General features: G+C 39.6%; 3 protein-coding genes across 4 annotated transcripts; all 3 read right to left on the bottom strand.

Annotated features, from left to right (window-relative positions):
* Positions 1-3,706, bottom strand: pla2g12a (phospholipase A2, group XIIA). The gene is made up of 4 exons (XM_037104884.1): positions 3,298-3,706; positions 2,857-2,933; positions 1,460-1,625; positions 1-706 (listed from the first exon to the last, which is right to left on the bottom strand). The coding sequence occupies exons 1-4, from the start codon at positions 3,515-3,517 to the stop codon at positions 588-590; spliced, it is 582 nt and encodes a 193-aa protein (XP_036960779.1). The 5' UTR covers positions 3,518-3,706; the 3' UTR covers positions 1-587.
* An 884-nt stretch (positions 3,707-4,590) lies between these two features.
* On the bottom strand, positions 4,591-14,844 carry dnajb14 (DnaJ heat shock protein family (Hsp40) member B14). Of its 2 annotated transcripts, none has more exons than XM_037104862.1 (8): positions 14,608-14,844; positions 9,546-9,720; positions 7,288-7,484; positions 6,954-7,142; positions 6,599-6,684; positions 6,314-6,423; positions 5,670-5,842; positions 4,591-5,536 (listed from the first exon to the last, which is right to left on the bottom strand). In XM_037104862.1, exons 1-8 carry the CDS (start codon positions 14,828-14,830, stop codon positions 5,412-5,414), a joined length of 1,278 nt encoding a protein of 425 aa, XP_036960757.1. In that variant the 5' UTR covers positions 14,831-14,844; the 3' UTR covers positions 4,591-5,411. The 2 variants fall into 2 exon arrangements, with proteins under 2 accessions (XP_036960757.1, XP_036960766.1); XM_037104871.1 differs by having other exon boundaries at positions 7,288-7,433; positions 14,608-14,840.
* A 1,325-nt stretch (positions 14,845-16,169) lies between these two features.
* Positions 16,170-23,697, bottom strand: LOC119029026 (tetratricopeptide repeat protein 39B-like). Its single transcript, XM_037115549.1, has 18 exons — positions 23,198-23,697; positions 22,951-22,982; positions 21,483-21,587; positions 21,260-21,391; positions 20,992-21,068; positions 20,059-20,188; positions 19,860-19,965; positions 19,558-19,623; positions 19,319-19,427; positions 19,121-19,188; positions 18,932-18,991; positions 18,680-18,841; positions 18,498-18,589; positions 18,279-18,399; positions 18,071-18,182; positions 17,871-17,988; positions 17,018-17,134; positions 16,170-16,936 (listed from the first exon to the last, which is right to left on the bottom strand). Exons 1-18 carry the CDS (start codon positions 23,225-23,227, stop codon positions 16,822-16,824), a joined length of 1,752 nt encoding a protein of 583 aa, XP_036971444.1. The 5' UTR covers positions 23,228-23,697; the 3' UTR covers positions 16,170-16,821.
* Between the last annotated feature and the right edge of the window lie 2,729 nt (positions 23,698-26,426).

Below are 26,426 nucleotides of genomic sequence, written 5' to 3'. Positions count from 1 at the left end.
TTGTCAATAAAAGCTTTATGTGTTTCTTTCATTTTTTTTCCACCCTCCATGAAATCTCATTCACATTTTAAAAACAGGAAAACACAAAATAGATGCTGTAGAAACAGACATTGTTAACTTACTTATTTATCAAATGTTCCTTATGTGGCAGTAATGGTTGATTTTACAGTCCATCAATTCCTTATAATTTCCCAAACGTTTCCTGAAAAGACCTATGCAAATTTGGTGCTTATTACAGGGAAAATGAAGCTTCCAAAAGCCATAGAAACCCTAAAACACCTTGTTTCCAGGACATCACAGAACAAATACACTAGACAGTGTTAACAAAATATATATATAATTAACTGCATAGGAAATAAATCAATTTATCCACTCTAATAATTAGTCTCGTCTCATAGATGTCAACATTTCAATAAAAGGGAGGCAATGGACACGGTTCAGTGCAGAAGCTGTATCCCTGAGGAAATCTATACAGTATGTATGGACGGAGAGTTTATTGCTAGTATCCTTCTGTCAGCGCTGTGCTTGTACACGGTCAGTGTTTTCAATCAGTCCGTTCCGCAGTCCGTTTCGATCCTGTGGCGGTGTCACAGTTCCCTCTTCATTTCATACTGACACACACAAGACTCTCTCTGGCTGTCCAGGTATGGCTTACATCCCAAGTGCATGACGGCGTCAAACAGCAGCGTCACCGCTGACTCACAAGCTGCCAAGAAGAAGAAAAAGAACAGGAAGAAGAACATGAGCAATACAGATGTCATTTCATCAATCATATACAGGATGAGCGTGACGTGGTGCTCATGAGTCACTATCAAAGACTAACAGTCCGTTAGGGTCACTCTGATCCAGATAACAGACGGCAGTATCCAGATTGACAGTGTTTAAAAACTAGCTCAATCTTGCCCCCTGCTGGACACACTGTGTTTTCAACTGCCTGTACACTCATCCACCACTGTTAAAAATCATCTACCTACTGTATACTGTACACTGTACACTGTTACGGAAAACTTGACATAAAACCCAAAATTTGGAGTTGTTATGGTGGGAGAAACACAATAGTTCATAACATTAACAAACTGCTCTATTAAAGTGTCCAAGTCATGACAATTTGACAGTGAGTCGGCATGAACATACTCCAGAGCCCCAAAAGTAATGCAACATGAATTTTTCAAAAGTTCAACTGTGTGTTTATAATTGATATCGGCATGTTTCTACGGACTACTGATTGATTTCTTTAATCCAATTTTTAGTGAATATCTTAGTATTCCAAATACATACGGAAAACAATCTGAGAATGCAAGTGAACCAACGTAGAAAGCTCATCCTCTTAAAAGCAAATCCGTAGAGAGCAAATCCTCTTAAATTTGCTGCCAAATCACCTGCAGACCATCACCACTGATTCTCATACCCAACCTCAGTCCGCACCACCAGGTCTGAACACACTGGCTCGGCCTCTTACCCTGGACACTCTGGGCCAGTCCCAGAGTCTTTTGCACATTCCTGCAGATGGTCTCGAGACAGTCCTGGAACTGGTCGTCACAGTCGTGCTTCTCCCGGCCGCAGGTGTCATAGCAGCGGTCGTGCTGGTTACAGCATTTTGTCATGGACGGGATTCCTATATCAAACTGAGCAAAAAGAAGTGTTATTTTGGAATGTAATTTAAATGGCACTGTCTGTAGAAGACACACATTATTGTCATATTCTATTATGCAAAAGATGGGATAAAGGTTCAAGGATTGGCTGGTAAATCTGAAAAGTTTCAAGGATGACTAAAGGCCCATGTTTTAAACTTATACTCTAAATGAAACAGAGTCAGTGGAACATGGATTTTTTTTAAAAAATTTTTCTATCATCATCAGGTCTAATCTAATGTCAATATTTGAGAGTTACAATATCTACTAACAATATATTGCCCGATGTTTGTTTTTTTAATGTTAACATCCAGACTGACGACACACACTCCCTCCACAACATGCTGGTTGAGCGGATGAGAGTCTTCTTATCAGAGAAGAGTCTTCAGGACTCATGTTCACATATTTTTTTTTTACCTTTAAATCTTATGTTAATACTTGTGGCTTTGACATCTGTTTTATTTTTGCACCATCCTTCGTGTGTTTTATTCATACTGTGTCCTTCATTCGTACAGTGTAATAAAGCATCTATCTATATCTATCGAACAGTTGCGCATAGAGCTGTGGCAACATCAGATTTTCATGGCCAGACAAATTTGCGATAATGATATTTGCATGACACGCATAGAAATCTTTAACTTTAACTTTGTTTACAGTGCATTTTGTCTCTTTTACCCTACAAATATGAGTGTGTGGAGGTAAAGAGAGAGGGCGTGTAACCGTAACTGTAAAAAAACAAACAAACACTCAATCAATAGTTGAAACGCAACCAGATGAACTCATAAACAAAAGGCGCACATGGTCGAGCATCTTTGCTGGATCATTCAGATGATGTGACCACATGTTGTGAACATCAACATGCCATCAATTCATCTTTTTTTTCTTTGTATTGATATCATGGTTACAGTGTATATTGCCAGACAACCAGTAGACTTGTGTATGAAGTACAGATGGAGTGGTGACACTATTAGTAAATTATCTCAAATATATACAGTATTACCTACACCTTTACCCCAATTCCTTCTTACTTGTCAGCCAAAATATAGACACACAGCTTGGCTAAGATCCATTATGTATGTTGTACAGTGTGTACATATATCTTTTGCATTTAAAAGCCAACGTAGCTAAAATATTCAATGCAGAAGTCAGTTTGGGCCACTGTGTACACCAGCTTTGCTCGTGTCAGACATGGAAAAAACAACCTCCCAAAATTCTGTGAGACTACCTGAAACCCAAACACCGGTGACCCACATCCGTTAGGTGGTGGCTGCTTGTACCCGGGACGAGGCACCGGCTTGTAACCTGTGAGAGAAGAGCAAAGGTGATGATGTGTTTTGTTCTGGCACAGTCAGTTATCTCACTGTCACAGATAAACGCATCAGCACAGACAGATTTAATGGCTGACTGTTCCACTCAGCTCTGAGGGGTGATAATGTAAAGCTCCCCAAGTGTTGCATTCAAACTCTACGTTCATTCAGCTTGTCCCCTGGGTTTTCATTGTCATTTGATATAGCAGAGGAGAAAAAAGCACAGGTATGAATTATGTCCTTGAAGCAACCCGGCTTGAAATGAAACACAGCCACTAATAATGTTATTAGTTAAGTATGAAATCAGTTGTTGACTTGAGAAATGTCTGTAAAAGGAGAAAAGAAAGAAAACTGCTCACCGTCACTACACCTGTAGTGACACAGCCCGTCATCTCCGCCGAACAGGTCCAGTGCTGCGTTCAGGTACTTGTCGATCTTATGTATTCCGTTGCGGATAGTTTTCAGGGTCATCCTCCAGTCGGGGGTCTCTGGCTCATGTTTGCAGGCTGACACATGATGGAGGAGTCCACAGGAGCACAAACCCAGCAGGAAAACACAGGTGAAGCTGTTGAAGTGCATAGTCCACTGAACGTGACAACGTTTCCCGCCAGGATTTAACGTCGGATTCTTTTTTCCTCAAAATGCTGTCTGGATGGCATGTCAAGTTTCACTTCTGGTTGTTTTCATTTCACTAAGCAGACCCCGGGGAGCTACAAACCTACCTTCAAGCTCTGGTTATCGCTTCCGGGTTTGCCGCCGTCACGTGACGGCTGATAACCCAATCAGGATGAGGTCACAGGTAGCAACGGTTGCTCCGGGAGGAGTCTGTCGTAAAATAAAGTTTGTTACTATAATAATCCAGATAATAGCCAGTTTTTTGAGCATGTGATCGATTTAATCGCACTATATGCTGAATTCTATATTCACAAACAGAAAATCTCCGAATCACTTTACGAACGCTTAGTTTTTCTTTTATAACTAACGTTAGGACCCCGTCATCAGTCCCAAAATTAAGCTAGTTAGCTGCTAACAAATAAAAATAACTTTAGTGTAATGTGTAAATGTGTCGACTTCATGTCAGGGAGTTCAGCTATAATATATTTCAGTATAATACCTGCAGTAGCAGACATTACCATCTGTTTTGATCATTTAAATGAATTTCTGTATGGTATAATTGCTTATAATTGAGTATTGACCTTTATTGCTTCATATTTGGATTTTACATTAAAAAAAGATCTATGATAAATTTAATATGGTTTCTTTTTATACATTTAACTACACAACAAAATGTAACATTTTTAAAATTCCTCCATTCTAACAAGCTGCAAAATTGCTAAAAGGTCAACACACCAATATATAAAGCAATGACACAATATCTACTATAATATTACGAGATGATCCAATCTGTATAACAGAATTGGGGTTAGGTTTATTATATTTTTTCGCCTTTGAAAGAAGATTGATCCATTCCCCAATTTCCATTCACCTCTGCTGTGCACATGTGGCAGCGTTATCTCAGAAATAACACATTTGGACAAATAAAACCACAAGTATTTGCATGGTTATGTACCACTCTGTGAAAAATTCTGTTTATTTTCTTATTTTGGTGAATTGATCCTCTTGATATCTAAATCAGACAAAAACAAATCCAGTCTATGGTAATAATTTTACTTTATTTAAATGATTAGGCGAGCATTGAAGAAAAACTTTGTTTCTTCTATAGTTACTTAAATAACTGCATAAAATTCAAACATTCAAAAATGAAAATGTACAACCATTTATGAACAACAGTTTCAATGTCCTTCCATGTTGAGTCCCAACCAACTTCACATTTTGAAGTGGACAACATAAAATGTTCTCTAGTAGCAAAAACGCAGGTGTCTCTTCAGGATCCATCGATCTTCACCCACATGTGGAGGTGAGTCAGAAGCTTGAGAAAGCATTGTGTTTTATTTTTAGTTCCATCTTCTGTTCTTGTGTTCCTCAAAGAAATGGATTTGGCTGGAGGAGAGCACCTCCATATGAACCTATAAAGTCTCCCATCGTATATTTGTGTCAAGCAGATGATGCCGAAAGCAATTTGTTGATCCTAAGACGGAGATTTGCTTGTGCAGAATGCCTCTTCACACTACTTGAAGCACATGCCTTTACAATCAAGTGTCCTTGTCCTTCTTGATTTGAGGAAAACACAAGAAAAGCAGAGTAAAAAAAAGGAAAGGTCTGGGGCTTTTCTACCGTGTGTGCAGATTGGTTCGTTAAGACGCAACAAGGCGGTTCTTGGGGTCAGGCTGGAGTGAGAAGAGAGAGGAGTTGGCGGGAGGGAGATACGTGGAGGGGGACATTTTAAAACTTCAACAATAGAGCTAAATTATTTCAGTAAGTTTTTTGCTCCTAGTGTAAAGACTCTTTCTTAAAAAAAACATGAACATACACATCTATTCATATACATTTACAGGATCTAAAAGCGTCCGACTCATCCGCCTCTGAATAGGTTATTTAGTCTGTCCAGCTCCCTGCAGTTATCCATGGTCATGAGCTCCGCCTTCTTGCGCATTCGGTCATCCCTGTATACCTTAGCAGCATACAGCAGGTCTGTTTCTGAATGAGACAAGTAGAAAAACAATGTAACTGATAAAACAAGAGTTCAGGAGGAAAAACAACTGCAAAGCAAGAACTATTATTGAATTCAATTATGTAGTTCTGAGGGTGCATTATAACAATGGTCACTCACTTGTCTGTCTCTCCTTCCAACAGTTATTTCTGACATTAGATACATAATCCTCCTCCACGTTCTTCTCAATCTGCTGAAGTGCTGAGCCCTTAAACTCCGACTTGAAATCTCTAGTGACATAGTAGTCGACATGCAGGTTTTCTGTCTGCCGTTTTACAGTCTGACCCGTGGACCTGGGACAGATAGAGGCAGAAGAAGCGGTTGTGAAAAATGCTGACAAGCATAGTTATTTTCCCCTTGTCTTATAATACCAGAGTGAAGTACCATCTAGTAGTGGAATTTGGAGGAGATAAATACACTGATGACCTTTTTTAAAGTCTGCGAAAGAGGAAAGGAATGACTGGATTCTGGTTAGCTGTCTGAGTTGTGACTTTTTTTCCTTACTTAAAAAAAAAAAAAAAGACTCAAACCAAATAATAATTTACCAAATGCTTATGATCAATTAATCGGGCAGCTCTCATGGTATCATTAAATCTGCAGATAACATTTTCAAACAGCCGAGCTGAACTCTTCAACCAGCCTCTTGTTGTAATCAGATCTACAAATTTGAAATAAATGCAGGGGCAAGCAGAAAGTGTGTGTGTGTGTGTGTGTGTGTGTGTGTGTGTGTGTGTGTGTGTGTGTGTGTGTGTGTGTGTTCGTACGGTCTAGAGTAGAGGCTGTAGGGTGGGGGGGACACCATCATCTGGCTCAGTATTGACACTAAAATCAGGACCACGATGGGCATCAGCTGGATAAACATTGAGAAACCCCCCTAGAGGCAAAGACAGCACAATGAGTACACTTTCAGCGACACACCCAACTGGTAATGTGCAGTCAAATATGTGGTTCTATGGATGCATCTCAATCAAAAATACATTGTACATGTGGCAAATAAAATGCTAATTACACACTAAATATAAACCCATAATCTGAGCCCATTTACGTACATCGCCCCTTTCTTCTGTTCTCTCTTGTCGGAAATCTGTCTGATGGCTGTAGCTCGTTCTGCTGTTGTTGAAGGTGTGTGCACTCGCTGTAGACAAAAACAGTATGACTGAGGTCAGATAAAAGTTATGGAATATGTCAGCAATTACACCAGAGATCTGGTCTGACTTACAACACACCAGTGAGCATGTGCATAATTTAGAAAGAAAGTACATTTGATGAATGACTTTATATGGGTTCAGACAAAGTAGAATAATTCAGTGTACACTTATAAATAAATCAAGGTCATTTACTTCTAAATCAACAACATGTAACATCACAAGAATAAAACAAACTTTCACACAAGGGCTCACTTACAGGAGGGGAAGCCACCTCCAAAGAACATGTTGAAGAGGTCCTCTGGAGTGATGTCAGCCTCAAAGCCCCTGTGGAAGTCAAAGCCTCCGCCATGTGAGTGACCTGGGCTGCTTGGCTCCTCTCCTCCCGTCAGGTCATACTGCCGTCTTTTGTCTGGGTTGCTCAGCACTGCATATGCATTACCAATCTCTGAAGGAGAACATGGTTGGTGAATCAATTAGGGGGAAATTTAGGACACAAATTTATGGTTTCTAGGTGTTCAAATACAATGTTTAGATACTTAAATATTACATTGTTTACAGTATTTGTGAGAATTGTAATTGTTTTCAATTACTTTTAAAGGCCTCTGTTGCTCCAGGTGCATGATTCTTGTCTGGGTGGAACTTCAGCGCTAGTTTCCTGTAGGCTTTCTTTAGCTCGTCCTCACCCACTTCTTTACTGACACCCAGCACTTCATAGTAGTCTTTACACCGCTTTATTCTGAAGAACAGGAACAGAGAGTGAAGCAGCTGAGCGGCGTGCAGACTGTCCCTGAAAATAGCATGTTGATGGTGTTGACCTTAGTCACACACATAAATGATGTTGAAGCACATTTCCCAGAGAAAATGAGGCCATAGCTTTATAAAGCTTACCAACCTTGATATCCTCTGTGGTTCACTAATATGAAGTTACTATAGTCACACAGACAACACTAAGCATTTACAAAAGCCATTAGCCACACAGATGTTCTATTCATGCATTTACCAAGACAGAGAGAAAGACTGTATACACTGTTATGTTTAGTTCTTCTGGAGTCTCTTTCCATAAAGAATCCATCAAGAGCAGGAAGGAGGGAAATCAAGCATGTATATTTTATTAATTATGGGAGGTAGCTAGGCACATACACTGTCCTGTGATGTATAATCCAGTCTGTCATTAGGCCTGGACTACTTGGTTGAAGGCAGTATTACAGAATGGATATCAGTATTTTCCAGACATCAATAGGCATGCCAAAAATAGCAAATGTAATTTTCTTTTAAATCACATATAGAATTATTAACTGATTATCAAGTAAAAGATCTGCGTTCTGCTGTTACGCATACATCATACACATATTCACACATGTGTAAAACAAAGAAAATCCCCCCCCCCCCCCCCAAAAAATGTTTTACAATTAGCTGGGAATTATTAACTAATCTAGTACTAAAATTCTTCAAAGCTTCCACTATTGCCATTGTAATCAATGTCCAAATGAGCATGTATAGGCACATAACAGGGGTTTAATTATCCACCAATCCCGATCGAGATATATCAATTAAATGTTTAATGATCCAAAGCAATTGGTGCAAAGTAAAAACACTGATCTGTATCACAGTTTTTAAGATGTGTCTGTATGCGTCCAAGAACAAGACTTGGATGATATGACCTCCCCGCTCATGAATAGATCAGCTGTGACAAAAGATGAGTCAACAGACAAACAGGCAAATCACTCAGCAGTACACCAGCTTCTTGTTGCTCTTTTTAAACAGTGTTAGGCTGAAAAAACATGCAGGCTGAATTTCAACCGTGGTGTTCCATCAAGAGAGGACAGTTTTTACTGAGCTTAATTTTAATAATTTGTTACATGTTCATGTTGTTAAGAAATGTTTTATGTGTATTAGTGGAGCCAATTAAAAGTAAACTTTATTGAGCAGTTACAATTATACATGAGTTGTTTTTTGTTTTGTTTATTATTGGCCAAAAGCAGAAAAGAAAGTGTTGGCACCCTCTCCTGTAACTAACTGTGTTAAATGGGTAGATGATCTTGTTTCATATCGATCACATGCCAATGAACTAAATCAAAATTGTGTAGTAATAGATTTGTGAAATTAGCAAATATCAAATCCTTCATTAATCGTGCTGTGATTAACAGTCCTCCTAAATAACGACCGTACGCCTTAAATTTAACAGAATGTATTAGATCAAATCATCATAATTCCCGTTACTGAACTGTGAGACGAATAGCCTTGCTGATGAGGTCACATGGGAGACAACTGTAATGTAAACAGTGCACGACTGGTCTATTTCTTAGAGCACATGATGCCAATTTTAACCCACTGAGGCCTTCCCAAAGGATTTAGCATAACAACACCAGGGAATACAGTGATTACCTATGTGTAAATGCAACACAGTGTTAGGATTGCATGATGATGAGCTGCCTGTTTATCCTTTAAATATACTCAGTTTGCCATGACGATCTAATTGGAGGGTGTATGCTGCAGATAAAGATGCATTGACTGTCTACCTCTTTCGCTACGTAGTCATATCGTGGGCTAAAATTAGAGCCTGTAGTGGTTACCTGGTATCTAGTTCACACTGCTAAATGTCTCTCACTTTCTCCCCTCACTGTCATGGCAGCTGAATAGGTTCCCATAGCAATAGGTGTGTGTGCACAACACTGCAGCTACAGATGAATGGTCTAATCAGGCATAATAGAAACAGCACTGCTGTCACAGGACTGATTGTAGGAAAGCACCAAAATAGGCGTCTGAAGAGGGAGGGGTTATAGTACCAACCAGCGGGAAAATAGATGCAGCATGAAAACGAAGACCTTGTGAATGGTTAAACTCTCACCTTTGCACACCTTCCACCTGGTCTTTGGTAAAGCCTTTAGAAGAGTCTCCTCCTGCAGACTCGTGGCTTTCCTGTTCTGGCTGGGCTCTGGTGCTTTCTGAGCTTTCTGCCGGTCGCCTACGATATGGTCCATTACCTGCTGAGCTGCCGTTCTTGGTTAAAGAGTCCAACAAAGCTGAAGAAGAGGAGGAGAAAGTTACTATAACAAATAACTATCTTCAGTATCTTTAAGCAATATTATCCAGCTTTTTAAAATTAAAAAACCTTAGAATTAGGTAAAAGAATATTTTGCTATATTGTAATATTTTGGACAGTTACTGTAGTTGCGATATTTAGCAGTATAAAAAGATCATTTTCGGATAACAATTTACATTTTTTAGTGAAAAAATATTAAAACCATGGTGATGTGACATTAGTTGGTGTCTAATCCAAAGCCAACCAGCACTACAATCCTCGTCACAATGCTGCTTTGTCACACATTTCTCCTGTGTTTTGGATGTCATTTCCATACATTGGTATTACGTGAGCCTCTAAGAGTAATCAGATAGTTTCTCTAGCGCTGATGACACAGTGATTTAGGATTTCAAGATCATGAATCAAAATCATTTTGATACACAGCTCTAAATTAAATAGCATAATTACACTGCACAGCTTTGTTTAGAAAAAGGAAAGGATGACAGTTACATGCAGTTGAAAGATTTTCAAGTAGCCAATGATATAACAACAACACTGCCCAATGAAACCTTTAAATAGCTCTTAATTAAGGCCACACTTGAGCCAGAAAAACAGAAAACCTCATCTAATCTGGTGCAGTGCAAGGAAGTACTGGCTGCATCAAACCGAGAAGCACTAAGCGTGCGGCACATTGTGTTTACATGCCCAGTTTTCCTTTCCATAATCAAAATCAATCTAAATCCGGTTCCCAGATCCCAAACAGCAGGCACAAAGCTGACCACAACCAAGTTGGTGGTCCATAACATTACTGGTACACATTATAAACACTACAATTCTTTGACACAATCCATTTAACAGCTTGTGTCATTAAATACAAATATGCCCATCGTACTCTAATAACAGGCAGTGATAAGACTTTTAACTCATGAAGAAAGCAAACGTGACATGTGCCCGCTGCATTTTATTCACACTGCATCACAGAGACCTGGATAAAACTCCTCTTTTCCTCATGCCTTTGTGCAGCGTCCTTCCAGCAGTCATAAACTCACATTAAAGATTGCTATCCCAGTCGGAAATGTAGTCAGAAATACATACTCAAAGACACAGCAACAGTAGAGCTGCCTCATCATCTCTGGCTTGGCAGCAGAAATGCTTTTAACTGTTCCCCTATTGGTTAACAATACATTATTCATCATTACACAGTTTGTTCTCATGTAACTCAAGCATACAACTGTTAGTGCTGGGTGGTATATACTGCTTCACACCAAACTACGCTGCGCCGCGTGACACTGTTTCAGACCGGACCCTTTTCAGTGTTGCGCTTCTAAACAGGCATGGTGCAACTGCTAGGCATGGTGAGGGTAAACAGTAGTGCTCTGGTGTTATGTTACAGTGAAGATGGCTAGGATAGACATTGGAGTTAATGACTTCATCTGCGGATGTCAAGATGAGCAACTGAAAATTAATTTGGAAATGAATCTGGAAATGAATCTGGAAATGAATTTGGAAATGAATCTGGAAATGAATTTGGAAATGAATCTGGAAATGAATTTGGAAATGAATTAATTAAATTTTCATCTGAGATGTTGTGTTTGTGTGTTATTGCTTGGTGTTTTAGTTAATAAGGTAATTTCAATATTTGTGTTTACATTTTACTAAGTTATGTCACATATTTAAATACATAGCCTGTATTTATACATAGTCTAGTCAACCACAGCAGAGATACAAAAATCAAGAAGAAATGACAAAGTATAGAAGTTCAACAACATCAGGGAGGCGAAGTTGTGGGTCAGCTAGAGTTTACACATAGCAGACTAAAAGATGAGCTATGAGCATCAGCGCATCTCTCTGCAGAAGATGGTGGGGTGGCATTTCACGACTGTTGAGTGTTAATTTCAGGATCCATGGTTACTGTTAATTCTGAAAGTAAATGAACAATGTCTCCATCTTTTACTCCCTGTCTCAACCAACTTATCACACTCGGTAGACAGTCAACAGTCTTCCATATCTTCACAACAAAACACACACTTTGTCTACTGCATGCAATGAACATTATCCAGTCAAACAAAAATCACAGTTTCTCGTTAACATTTTGATGCATTGTAAGAACCAAAATAACATGTTTTGGTGATAAGTGACTCAAAAAACATCATCACTTAGCAATGACTTATCACAGAAATGACTGTGTGTTTGACTGTGGAGGCGAGAATATGGGCCACGGGTCTATAATTAAGTAAATCTGTCAAGTGTCGTCACATTTCTTCCGATGCGTATGTTGTACGTCACTGTTCACGCCCAAATTCATGCTTCATGTCACATCACATGTTTATGCGTACCCCAGTGGCAGCTTTTTGGTAAAGAAGGAATATTAAACCTCCTTTTTAGATAGACAGGGCGGCAGGCTCTCTCAACCAGTAGAAAATGCTGTGAACACCTGATTATGCATGAAAAAAAACAACCTTCATATACCATGAAACTAACACTAACAACTATTGCCTTTTACACAACCCTAATCCCTCTTTCCTAGAGCACTCAAGGCTACTTAACATGTGCAAATTCTACTGCTCTGCTTTGTATGCTCGCAGTGTTGTGCAGCTTTTCCCAAGCTGAACCGCACTGCACTGCACACTTCTGCAGCTTTAAAATGATAGAAAGTGATAAAATACATTTCTCTCACAGTCTACGTATCACAATCTTCTGTCTTTAATCTGAACGCATTCACAGCAGAATGGAGAATACTGGCTTAACTCAGCCAGTTAATAGCTCACTTACTGACTTCAGATAACTCGAAGCCAAGTGGTGACAATAATCAAAGTGCTTGGTGATACAGGCACACAACCCCCCAATGTGGCTGCTGTGAGGAATGCTGGCGTGCAGGTGCTTACTTGACCTGCCTTATTCTGTCAACCCCACAACCTTGTGAGGGCTTCTGCAGCAATGAGGGAGACATCTCACGACTGTAGGTTTACATACTCACTGACTTTTAAATGTCAAACAGCACTCTTCCACAAGACTACAAATGTAGTTGTAAATGGTACAGAAGGACCTGGTGTTAATGTATATATTTTCATGTTACCATCTTCACTGTTCGATTACTTCTTTTTCCTCATCAGTTCAGCCTTTTTTAAAGACCATGGCCAGGGCATTACAGGTAAAAATAGCATTATCGCTACTTCTGGCATTGTTATTCATGCTTTACTATGTGTTTTATTAATTCACACTGTCCCCTCACAACTAAACTAAACCAAATTTTTTTTTTTCCTGTTTATGTCAGTAGAAAAGTGCTGGTATTTCTTCTTCCAACAAGGATACTGTTCTGTTAATAAGACAAGTCTGTCGGTTAACAAGATATCAGCAACGCAGGGCTGGGTGGTAGGGCCTTCAAATAATAGCAGAATATTCTTAGGACATATTGCGATGCACAATTTTTACCTTTTTCATTTCACAAAATACTAAAACCATGCAGTTTAATTAATCATCAGCAATGTGGATATAATGACTTGATGTGTAAAAGCAAGTACTAGAGCAAGCAGAACAGTCTGGTAGTTTACTGTAATGCAGCCTTTTAAAACCAGGAACAGGCAACACTTATGCCATATCATTGTTGTGTTCTGTTTTACTATCTCCTACATCTTTACTTCTGTAAAATTTGTTTCTTTTTGTTCATTCTGATGTTTGTTTCATTGCCGATTTTTCTGTGACTTGTCTGTCTCTCCTGGTAGAGGAATCCCTCCTCTGCGAATCCTGAGGTTTCTCTGTCTCTTGCCTGTGTTTTGCTCAATTAACTGCAAACTAGAATGTTCTTATCTGAGCTGCACAGTGGCAGCTATATGTCTGTTATTGACTTTGTTCAAGGTTTCAGCCTTGGCAAGCCAGTTATCTTCCAGCTTCTCCTGGTAATCTTGGTCATCACTGCTTAATACACGTAGCTGCACCTGTGCAGGTTCATCACTATGCAGGCAGGACACGCTACTTCACAATCTACCTGCATGCGGAGGAGCTAATGGCCACCACTATACGAGCTTATAAATTCCCTCACAAGTCTCAGTATCAAATAGACTTGAGGAACTACAATCTAGACCACCAATAACAGTCCCATGCTTGCTTAAACCCTGTTAGCAGACAGCTGAGTAGCCTGGATTAGCCTATACTTTGAGGATCTCTCTGGGTCAATCATTCAATTAAAGGATTGGGCTGGAAAGGACTAGCTAGCCCAACTGACGGTTCATCCCTCTCCAGGCTCCACTTGCCTGCTTCGCCCTCACCCACATCCCTGGAAAGTCCACAACCTTTACACGGCGACAATAACAACGAAGGCAAAAGTCCGTTACTTGAATTGGCAGTAAAATTACAGTTAACAAAATGCTTTAAATGTCAGCCCGGCTTAAAAGACGCTACAATGACAGTTGCTACAGCAAGCTTTTTCTTTTTTGCTAGCTCTTGATGGTTTCACGGTTAGCCAACAGCAACTATTCGGGGCATTACAGTGATTCACATATAGCTAACACAAGCAGAGCTACATGCTAACCCTTGGTCACTTGACGTCCTCTTACATCTAGGTTATAACCCCAATTTAGGCTACTTTCAAAGTCCACTACTGCGAAGCGCTAGCCATGTTAGCTCAGACAACGCTAGGCCGACAACTTAACCAACGCTAACTCGGATGTGTGTTGCTTTATTTCCTGCCTTTGAACCACCGTATCTACTTGAATGTCATACTGTATTTTTGACTGATATTAACTTATCATAGAATGGTTGTTATCGTCATATATAAGTCAACAGGTGACCTGCTTTGAGCCTAAACCGCGGGTGATGTTATCAAACGTCAGCTACTAGCTAGCTAACACTTGGCTAGGTTAAGCTAGTCCGTCGCCAACAACGGCCTCACCTTTGGCCCTGTCAGTCGGGAACAGCTTCTCTGCTTTGTTGAGAAACTTCAACGCCTTCTCTTTATCTCCGGCTTCGAGGGCTTTCGTCGCTATTTTCATACATTTTTCTGCCTCGTCCCTGTTCCCTTCCATCTTCGTTCCCCTTCCTCCTCCGGCAGGAGTCAGCTGATCATGCCAGAACACGTGGTCACGGCCACTGACAGCAGACTGTTTGAGACGCATGTTAAAGCCCCACTACTGACGTGGCCTGACGCTGTGCTGTCATATGTGCTGTACATAAACCATCCTCATTGTTAGTTTCTTTTAAATAGATGGGAAAAGAAGAGTCATCAGGTCCTTAACTCAAGTAGAAGTACCAGTACAGAAATGTAAAACTACTCCACTGCAAGTAAACTCACACATATATTATCTGTAAAATTTTAGTTCAGTGGTTCTTAAAGGGAAAAGTCGACCAAGAATGTAAAAAAAAAAAAAAAATCCAGTCGTACTCCCTCTCAGGCTGTTCTGTTGTCCACGAAACACTTACAGACCTTCACGACAAGACGGCATTGCAGCGTTCTCTTGAACCACTGAAGCAGATGGGGACTTGTTTCAAGACGTAAACAATCAACTGTAAAAAATTAAACAAAATGGCTCCACACAGCCTGCGTGGTTTTGTAAATTTTCCAAACAAGTCTTCTTCTACTTCAGTTACTCAGGAGAATGCTGCAGCGCTGCTTTTTGGTGAAGCCCCAGAAAGGTTTTATGAACTATGAATATTCAATCTGCATGAGGGGTGAGTAGATAACGACTGAATTTTCATTTTTGGGTGGAACTTTTCTTTAGCGGGTCACAAGCCAAAAAGTGTCTTTTTACTGTATTTAATAAGTTTATAATCTTCATGTAAACATCTACAGTTATCAATGAAATGTAGTGTAGGTTAAGGGTGGTGGAGGAAAAGTACAATATTTCCCTCTGAAATGTATTTCGTGGCTGCCGTGTCGTCCTGCACAGATCTGGAAGCACACTGTTGTTGCAGATGTTTTCTGGCGAGTAAATCCTGGATCCCTCTAAAATATGTAACAAGACTTCATCTAAAAATACTGACAGTCCTCAGGGCTCCCAACTGCTACAATATCATCATAATCATAACTTATTGACACTTGCAATACCTCCTGTGTGTACGTCTGATATGATAGACACTATTTATATTTGATCAAAGGTTATTTTCATGCTATATCATACTACTATTGATGATAATAATCCAACACATTTCACATGCTGTGTTACAATGAAATATTAAAACGTGATTCATAAGATTTATTCAGTAAATTCCATTTACCAAAATAGATTAATACAGACTGAGCTGAAGAAAAAAAAAAAAAAAAAACAGAAAACATTTCTATATTTTTTTATTTACAAGAAGATCTCCAGCAGAGTCTACTTCACGGTTTCTTCCTTTAAATTTAAAAACCCACTTCATGTATGTTACAAGATTACACAGAGTGGCAGCTCAGAGCTCTGTTGTACCACACTGACAAATTAAGTGTGTAGTTATGCCATCCTCATGAGGCTGACAGAAAGATGGCCACCTGGAGGAATTCAAGTGTAGTCAGAGTTGAAAACACTGAACGGGGTTGTGAGACTTTGGTCCTGTTTTGGCATCATTGTGCGTCCTGAGAGATCCAATCGCAAGTCAACGCTCCCAATATGTCTTTGTGACCACACTGTCTTTTTCCAAATAACCATACATACCAACATAACACACTTTGTGCAAGCGCTACTGCAAATTCTCAGTCACTGGTGACTTAGTGTGAATTGAATACAATAAATTAAGACGCGTCTGTAGTGTACGCAGCTGAATACACAGTTTCAACTTATTTCACTATTTACACTGAATTCATGAAAGAAAAAAAGTCACCAGACTCCCTAAATTTTGAGATTGTTGTGTCAGAGAAACTGTATAAACTTCGTGAAATGCCATCTACAACAAATTCTTAAATATCTACGCCTATTTGGTGAGTTGGCTGTGGTTTTCCGTGAAGATATTGCTGTTTTGGAGAGGAGTTAACGTTATCCGTTTGTGTTCGTAGACTAAGGAAGTGAGACCAATCACTCAAAATGCATGTTGTGATGCATTTTATGCCAGGTGTGAATTGAGGTGGGCTTGAAGCCATCCTGGATGGCACCAGCCCATTTGCGTCGGGTTTAGTGCTGTGCTGGTTGTTGAGTCTTTAAGCAGGCGTACGTGAAGGCGGAAGTTTGGCCGCGAAAGAGCCCATGGTGTTGAGTGCCGCGTGGATGCGGAAGTGAAGCCTCGACTCCATGTTGTAGTCTTTGTAGTTCGTCCTACAAATAAGATCACTTATTAGCCAGTCATGTAATACAGCGGTACAGATGCTTCCCTAACAGTTGTGCCTTGATACTTACTTGGCATTTTCGATCACGGTGATAGCCGTGTTGATGTCACCTTTCTGCTTGTGCAACAGGCCCAGCTCGTACATGGTGAACGGCACCAGGTAGCTGTCATGCTTGATATCATTTTCACTGCAAAATGAAAATTAAAAATCATGTTTTATTCAGTTGTATAAAAAACTAAAAATGGTAACTATAGCCCAATTTAATTTTAGTCTCAACACCAAACTGGGAGGAGGTACAAAGAGTTTAAAGCCTGTGAAATGTCTCAATCGTGTACAAAACTTTTCTGAATATTTAGCTTTGTTTTTAACAAGTATCCTGAGCAAAAACACATTTCAGTTCAGTCTGCAAAATATTTGATGTAATCACGAGTTATTTGATGTATCCAAGTCTGGTATTTGCCGTTAAATTGATTGATAAAAAAAAACCTAAAAACTCAGCCAATATCTGTGGTTTTCACATACTGTATCCAATTCACAGCTTCTAATCACATGGCAGGGCTGAGCATTAAGAATAGTTTTTTTTAACCCCAGAAATAACAACCTTTCATTCATAAAAAAAAGGCTTTTTTATCCTACATCAGAAACCTATATATTTAAAAAGTTACTAGACTGAACACTGAATGAAATTTTAAAAAAATGCTGTTAAAAGCCCTGAGATTGATGGTAAAGTACTGCATCAAACTTACATTTTAAATCAGTTTCAGAACAGTAATTTGATTAACTCTTGGAAAACAGTTGGTTGTTGTAGCTGAATGCCTTGTCACTGATATAAATCTATAGATGAACAGTGGTTTGATTTAATTTCTGCAGTAGCCTCTGTCTCCAATGCTGTATGGATTGCGATAGTGATGATATGAGCTCACCTGGAAAGGACATGATTGAAGCAGAGCTCCGCCTGGACCAGACGCCCCAGCTGTCTTAGACACAGGCCTTTCAGCAGCTGGATGACACACAGGTCATCCATGTGATACTCTGATGGGTCTGGAGATTAAATTCAATGCTGTTAAGTTTCATGTCAGTGCTAAAAAAGTGAACATATTGGTCAGTGGTTATAAAAACCCACCTGGATTCTGTCTGAGCTGCTGCTCTGCCTCCTCTAATATGATCAAGATACTTTCGGTCAGCTCTGGCCTTTTGCCGACTACCGTGAAACCATTCCATACATACATCATCTCCTGTGGTAAAGAAATAAAAAGTCGTTTGAAAATCAGAGCTGGCTTGACAACGATGTTGATTCTACGAAAGCAAGAGTGCACACGTGTCCTCCTCACCAGAGCCGGAACCACAAGTTTCACGGGGTTAGAGGAAGAGTATCGCTGTGCCTTCTTTGCTGCAAACTTCTCTGTTGGAATTGACTTCCCAGCAATCCTTATTCTGAAACCATCCACCTGCCTGCGAAACACAATTGTCACAGTTTCTGTATAATGATTACAGACCTCAAACCAAAATTGTGTACAAGTAAAAGGCACTTTCTAAAAAAAAACACATACCTGAATAATTCTGCCACATTTTCCCCCAGTTGAGTAACTTCTTCCTCCGGCAACATGCTCAAGATGGCAGCCTTCTGGTATACGTAGATGGCCTGCGAAAGACAAGCAATACAACAGGTAAAAAAAAAACAAACAAAAGCAGTTTTACAACAAGGTAAAGAGGAAACTGTTCCATTATTTACCTGCGACCATTTGCTCTCTTTGCAGAGCAGGTCAGCGTATCGATACGCCTCCCTCCAATTTAGCTCGAAGGAGTAGGCCCACATCAGCTCCCAGTAACACAGGTGGTGAATCTGACGCCACTCCTGCTGCGCTGCGATACAAGCCAGGAACTTCTCCTCCGCCTGCAAAGAGACACACAGGGATTCCAGTTTTCTACCACTTTAACAGAAACGACTTCAAAAGCAGAGATTGCATTTGCTGTGAATACTCACAAAGGTGAAGTTTCCTTTGAGCAAAGCAATCCTTGCGGTGTAGAAGAGCATCAGGGCGCCCTATATGGACGACGTACAAGAAATTTCATTCAAAATAACGCTGAGGGGAGCAAAAATGTGTGACATATTTCATCAGTATCCCATCAGGGGGAAAAAAAAAAACACAACAAAAAAAAAAACACTGCTTACATTAGGGAACTTTTCGGTGTAGGGCTGCAGCAATGTTTCAGCCTCAGTAAGGTTTCCGTCACCAGTGCCTGAAGGTGGAACACAAGAACAAAGAATAATAAATTCCCGATCCCCAATAGCAAAAAAAGAAAATGCTGACAAATTAATGAAGGCATGGGATTTAGGTCCCTGGAGAGACATTTGTCAGCGTCTCCTCACCCAGAATCACTGTAATGTAGAGATGAAACATGAGCAGCGTCAGGGTGCTGAGGATGGAGCGCAGGCTGTTGCTGGCTGCTCCCTCTCTCAGCGATGACAAACCCACTTCCTGTAAGATCATTAGCAAATGAATATGATTTGACAAGAAAACCTTCACTCTAGAAAACAGTCAGCATAGTACAAGTTGAATTGAAAAGAGACGCGAGCTTGGTCTTTGTCAATAGACCGCTGGCACCTACCCTGTCTCCTGAGAAGCCCAAGAACTCCATCAGTCTGAGGACTCGGGATGGGAGCAGGGACAGCATCTGATAACAAAACAGGTAGGGAAACGTTTAATACCAACTTTGTTAATTCTGGAATTTCAGCTGCCCCCCCACACACACACACAATCTACAATCTACATGCATACATATCTGCCTAAGTTCAAAGACGGTGTATATATTTGTCATAAAATAACTGTATTCATAAAAACATGTTGAAAAGATTGAGCAGAAATACATTTTAAGGAGGCCTAATGTATGACTGTTTTCATAGCTCTCACCAGATTAAATGACCCAATGCCCATGTTGACGCCGCCCACAAAATGGACGTGTGTGCTCCTCTGATTTTCCATCTCTTTTGTGATATTTGCCATTGCCTGACATTCCCTGGTTGGAGACACACACAAAAAACACTTTATATGATAATGTTTATTTCTCATCTTCTCAGCGTCTGGTTTTTGCTCCCGTCAAGTTTCTTACTTGTATATCTGATAACTGTTTCGGATTTTCATCCCTCCTTTGATGAAGCCAATTATACTCTCATCCAGGAACGTGAGAGCCGCTTTCTGCAGGAGAACTTCGGCATAGCACAGCTCAGCGTGCATCTCTTCTGTTAAACATCACACATATCACATATTGCGTGATTTATTTTAAAAACTTTGGGAAATGTAAAGTCATTCTGCAACGGGGTTGATTTTAACAACCATGACATTTTACATTTTTGCTGAACTCAAAGGGTAACTTCTACAATTTTACACATGAAAGTGTGTTCACAGGTCTTGTATAGTACTACTGCATACATGAAAAATGTAGTACGAGTAGTATTTTGTGGCTTCAGAAGAAGCTGGTATGTAATCTGATAAACTGCATCTAGTGACATCACCCAGTGGCTAAATTGCATTGTGGGTCATGTAGGCACAAGGTTTTAAAAGGCAGCTGTCTGCTAAACTCATTATGGACTTTTTAAAAATCAGTTATTAAAATTGATACAGCAGAATCAGTGTTGTTTTACATCTCTTTTTATTCCATATATATTCCTCTTCCTTATCAAACATTACCCACAATCCAATAAAGCCACTGGATGCAATTTATCAGATTGCATGCAGGATTCCTTTGGAGCCACAAAAGGCTTTTTTCCTCCTTTAAAAACATAACACATACACATTTGTACTCCCCAAGACCAAACCAAATTGTAATCAGCGGTTAACAAATGTAAATGCTTTTAAGAGAGCAGATAATGCCACTAATCCTGAACAAGAAATCTGCAGTAGCCCATAGCATAAAAGAAAGGTCATATACATTTTATATATCAAAACGAAATAATTTCCTGTATGTCGACATGGCGTTCGTGTCACACAGGCTCAAGTATGCATATTCATTAAAGCCTGGAGATAGTAGAAGCTCATCACTTACCTTCTGTCAGGCTCTCAGCTGGCTGTCTGTACCAAAAGCTGGCTAAAGTCTCCATTATTCCAGTTTTCTTCCGAAATCTAAATTCACAAATAAACAGTAAATGGTGACAATTTATTTAAAACAGCAGGTTTGTGTCTCAACTCTTTTAGATCAAGGTCATTAATGCATTATTTCCAGGAAGTCATATGTACTACATGTTGTCCCGATGTTGAACGTAAAAACTAAATCCTGCACTTTTATGAACACGTAAATATGAAGTTTTTGAAACCTTTCGCACGTCTGCAGTGATTCTCTCAGTGACGTCATGGCAGCATCCATGTCCTTTGGATCAAAAGTCATGCCTGCCTGCATCACCAAGATGCTGCTGTAACCCATTGCGTGATACATGCTCTGATTCTTCCTGAAGGGGACAAATGCAGTCATTAAAAAAAATAAATGAAGGTACATTAAAATTGAAAGTAGAAATTGTTAGTTGAGTGTTTATGACTTACCAGGGTTTTAAGAGCGCCAAAGCATCAGCAAACCTGTTGTTCAGAAAAAGCTCTAAGGCGGTCGAGCATTCCTTCAGTGCAGATTCTAAATCCATTTTATGTGACCTGGATGAAAGATTGGCAAATTTAGGGACATTTTATAAGACATAAAAACACCCATTGTTGTAAAGAGGATCCAAAAGTTGTACTTCAGTTAAAGTAAAGATATCATGTTAAAGGAGACCTGTTATGCTTTTGTTTTCTTCTTTTCTTTCTGTGTTTGATATAGGTCCTTGTGCATGTTAAAGATCTTATAAAAAGGTCAAGGTCTGCACCAATAGAATCGCTTCACTCCCACAGATTACGCTGCTCCTGAAACGCCTTGTCAGTAGTCGCGCCTTTTGTTTAGTGACGGCGAGTCACGCTATGTTACCGTGGCACACATTTACATAATGTATGCCTAGCAGCTAGTTTGGCATGAAAGAAATTATTAAGCACAGATGATCTGTTTTTGTAAGCAGTGCTGAGTCAGGCATGTGTGACCTGACCAATCAGAGGAGACTAGATATTCATGAGGATGGGCCTTAAAAAAAAAAAAAAAAAAACAGGAGCTAAAACAGAGTGTTTCAGACAGAGGGGGAATACAGAGCTGCAGCACCGGACAGTTTGAGAAAATAGGTGTGTTTTTGAGCACTAAAGCATGTAAACCTATTCTAGTAGTGACCCAAAATAAATGTATGAACCTGAAAATGAGCATCTCCTTCACTTTGGTGAAAGTCACCTATCGAGTAAAAGTCTTAAATTGTCTGATAGTAAATATATTTCAAGTATCACAAGTAATTTTCTAGGAAAAGTGTAGTATTGGAAATATAGGAAATGCAAGTTATAGTAAATCATACATTGTTTTAAATCTACATACTCTATACTGTAGGTCATCTACTTACCTCCCAAGACAATAATAGTGTTGTGTAAAAGTGTTTTTTACTTAATCTGATTGCTGATAAATTCCATTGATTTAAAGTGCAATAATTAGTCTCTGATGTAACAAGCAATCTTCAGAGTAACTTGTGATTACATTTAATACTTGTTCTGAGTGGAAACTACAATATTAGTCTTCAAAATGTTTTGGAGTGGGGGTATAAAAAAAAAAGAAGCAGAAAATAGATATACTCACAGTACTTTGATGTGTAGTACAAGAACCTCAACATTGTACAGTGAGTTGGTGAGTTGATTGTTTAAAAAAAAATATTTTGAAATTTACTTGTGCAGTTAGACAGCCTCTCATTTACACAGATCTGTTGACCTCTAGTGTACTACATCATGTATTGCAATGGTTAGATATCATATTTGTAAGAATAATATATTCCTGGAATTATATACACAGTATATCTGATTATTATTTACATCATGTGCCAATCACAAATACAAGCACTGATTCCTTACATCCTATATAATGAAAAAGTTAATATAATAGCATAATTTAACTTACATTTCATCCTCAATGGACTGGCTTAGGTCCACCTGAAGAAAGGGGGAGAACAGAGAAAATTCCAACTTTAATTCCATTTGCATCAGACCTTGGTGAGTTTATTGTGCTACAGGTTCAGTCTGCAATGATCAATGACAGTGGTGCTCACCAAGTGCTCAGATCTTTACTTTAGAAAGTTTAGATACACCCATGTTAAAGTGTCCCATTACAATTAAAGGTCCTGCAGTGAAAACAGTTAAACACCTACCTGTTGAAGTGAATCAACTTTGATGTCCATTTTGTGCAGGAATCGGTAGTCAGGAGTTATGGAGCAGCCTCTGTCAGGAATAAGCGCTCTCCTCACTTGCACACGGGACGCTCCTCCGGCCTCTCGCGATATTTATGAAGGTGAGGAGAGACGGGAGTGGCCGAGACAACCACAGCCAACCCGACACGTGTTTCTTGACGCCACAGGCAGTTTCTTCACACACGACCGACCCTTTAAAACTTCTCTTAAAAAAATAAAAAATAAAAACTTTTAAAACCCAAGCTGAATGTTCCGGCAATTTGACCACATTTTTCCCTAGATGTATTTGTTCCAGATGCCTTCGAGACAGATTTTCTCCAAATTAATCCAAATGAGGTGGCGCAGCGTCAGCCAAGCGAAATTAAATCAAAGTGCGTAATACGGATAGATGGACGCGTGTGAAGCGATGTTATTAGCTTGTTAGAAAGATTTCTAAGAGGCAGCTCCTGTGTCAGATTGAGAGGCATTAATAATGAGGTGCAGCTGCAGGTAGCAGGTGAGACTGATGACCCCCCCCCACAGGTGCCCAGAGCAAGGGTGTAAAATGAGGATATTGGCCCTGATAATGATTTGACAATGCCTCTATAGGCTAACAGTGATCTCTGTAATTGGATGAGGTGTAGCTCCTCTTTCTACTTCACACACAGTTAAGTACATTGATGATGGGGGGACAGCAGGGCCAAAAGTACCCTCTAACTTTAAGATAATATGCAGGGATGGGCCTTTGGTAATCAGCTTGTCCTGGGCATCAGCAAGACTATTTGCAGGGGCCTGATGAGCAGAAACACACATTTTGTCATGTACATTTTTTTTTTTTTTTATTGTTTTCCTTCTTTTTTTTCATACAACTTATGGTAGAAATCTAATTTCAGTGGAACTCATTCACATTTAACACAGCTAAAAAGGAGCTCCCAACCAGACAACTTTGTTTGTGAGAGAGAGGTAACAAGCCGAAAAGGTTGGACACCACCGAGTTAATCTGTATTCATCCATTGTATTTTCTTATTAAAGAAGATAGTCGCACAACTCAATTCAAATGTGGCTGTGTTGGAAAGTGCCACTAGAGGATCCTGCAAACTGCTCTTGCATCACAATTCATTCATTTTGTGGAAGTTTCAGTCCCTATAGATGTAATACACCGATCAACAAGAGTTTAAAAGGACAAACAGGTGAAGTAAATAATATTGATCATTTTGTTACAATGCAACATTCTGCTGGGAAAACAAATACTCCCCAAATACTTCAATAAATATACTTAATTACTTTCTACCAGGGGAAGAAAAGACAGGGGAGGAGGGGCAGAGGAGTTTTTTTTACTTTTTTGGTCTCTGTTTCTAGTAATCAGCATGCATGTAATATCCCTGACTAACAAATTAGTCATGGTTTTGTCATTTCTGTGACGTCCCACACCCCACGCTCTAAGGCTTAATTCCAGCTTTTATTCTCCAAATGAATAGACGTCAATAAAAGGATCTGAAGAGGCAATGGAAGATAAGTTTTGTTTTTTTTTTTCAAAGTATTATACAGGCAAATAGAGCAGTTTACCATCAAACAAATATGAAAGGAAATGTAAGGAAAATAGTTTTTTTTAAATCTTTTTGTCCTTATTTACTACTTCTCAAAATATTTTGTGTGTCCACGCTGGTGATGGCCTTGGTTGGAGAAATATATTTTGAGATTATCTCTCAATCTGTCCACCCATTTGTCAGCCCCGTTCTGGTAATGCAATGTCTCTGGGACCACTTTTGTCCAAAATATTGATTTTCATTTATATTTTTTTGCCGTTCACCAGTGCCAGTTGCATTTTCTTATTCTCTTTTCTGTTCAACAGCAGCTAGTTCACACACACACACGCACGCACGCACGCACGCACGCACGCACGCACGCACGCACGCACGCACACACACACACACACACACACACACAAACACAAAACTGCCTCAAAGTTAAAATTCCAGTATTGGGGCAGCACTCAGGAACACTTGAAGGAAATGTCCACTTGGACTCAGGAGGAACTGAATGGATTTCAGTGGTTAAACATCATTGTGACCACATGTCCATCCCATTCTCATGAACATGCGGTATCTCAGGAAAACCTGGAGGGAATTTCATTACATTTGGCACAAGCGTTGGATGGACTGAGGTCATTGAGACATCACAAAATGCACTTTGGGCTGTGGCTTCAAGAATTCATACCCTAATTATGACAAAACTTCACACAAATGTTCAACAGGAAAAAAGAAAGAGTGAGTGATGACATGTTAAAACCAAAACTGTAACATTTTCGGCCATTATTCAACACCATAACTCAGGAGAAGAAGTGGAGATTGTGCCCATGGTTCACATTTGCTGAGATACTGAATTGCTGTCACTAATCTTGGTGCCCACCTGGAAACTGAGATGATTGTGAGATCTCCTCTGCTGTGCGGCTGAGACGTGTGTGAGGCATCTACATCTTCTAATGTGTGGCTCTGTGTTCTGCTTGAATCAGCTTCATTTGCCACGTGAACACATACAAGGAATTTGACTGGTGGTTTTTTTGCATCTCTCAATGAACTTACTCACTTGTACACATAAGGCGGCAGTCTGCCACATGCTCTTTGGTTTTGCTGATACTGAGCTTCAGGTGGTTGTTGTTGCACCATGTGATGGAGCGCTCTATCAGTCCTCTGTACCCCTCTGTTATATATAGTCGCTTAAGTTAAGACAGCATGTTTCTCGTTAGAAATTAATCACCATACATCAAAAAAGGCCATATCCATTGCATTTGACCACAGCCCTATATGTGTCTGGATAGATATGAATATAAAGTGAGTGGTTGGCATTGGGGGCATACTACTACAAGGATAATTCTAGTTTCTTGTAAAAATGTGCTATTGCACCTTATATCTGAGGGTGAAGGTGACTGACAAATTGCATAACTATGACCCCCCATTCTTCACATGGCAATCAGTATGATTATTACTTAAACCATGTAACTTATACAGTCTATTTTAAACACAAGGCAGCTCAGTCAAGAGGTAAGGTAAGGTAAGGCAACTCAAGGAAAATTTATTTATAAAACACATTGTATACCCAAGGTGCTTTACAGGTTACCCAGATGAGAACACAAGACAGACATTATAAAAACAATGAAATCAGGCACAGAAAGGTGTATAGAGTAAAACTAATGATACAGTGTATTGTTCAC

Source organism: Acanthopagrus latus, chromosome 1, assembly GCF_904848185.1.
Source record: "Acanthopagrus latus isolate v.2019 chromosome 1, fAcaLat1.1, whole genome shotgun sequence".
Lineage (NCBI taxonomy): Eukaryota > Metazoa > Chordata > Actinopteri > Spariformes > Sparidae > Acanthopagrus > Acanthopagrus latus.
Note: the sequence above shows the minus strand (reverse complement) of the source record. Positions and strands in the feature narration are given on the sequence as shown.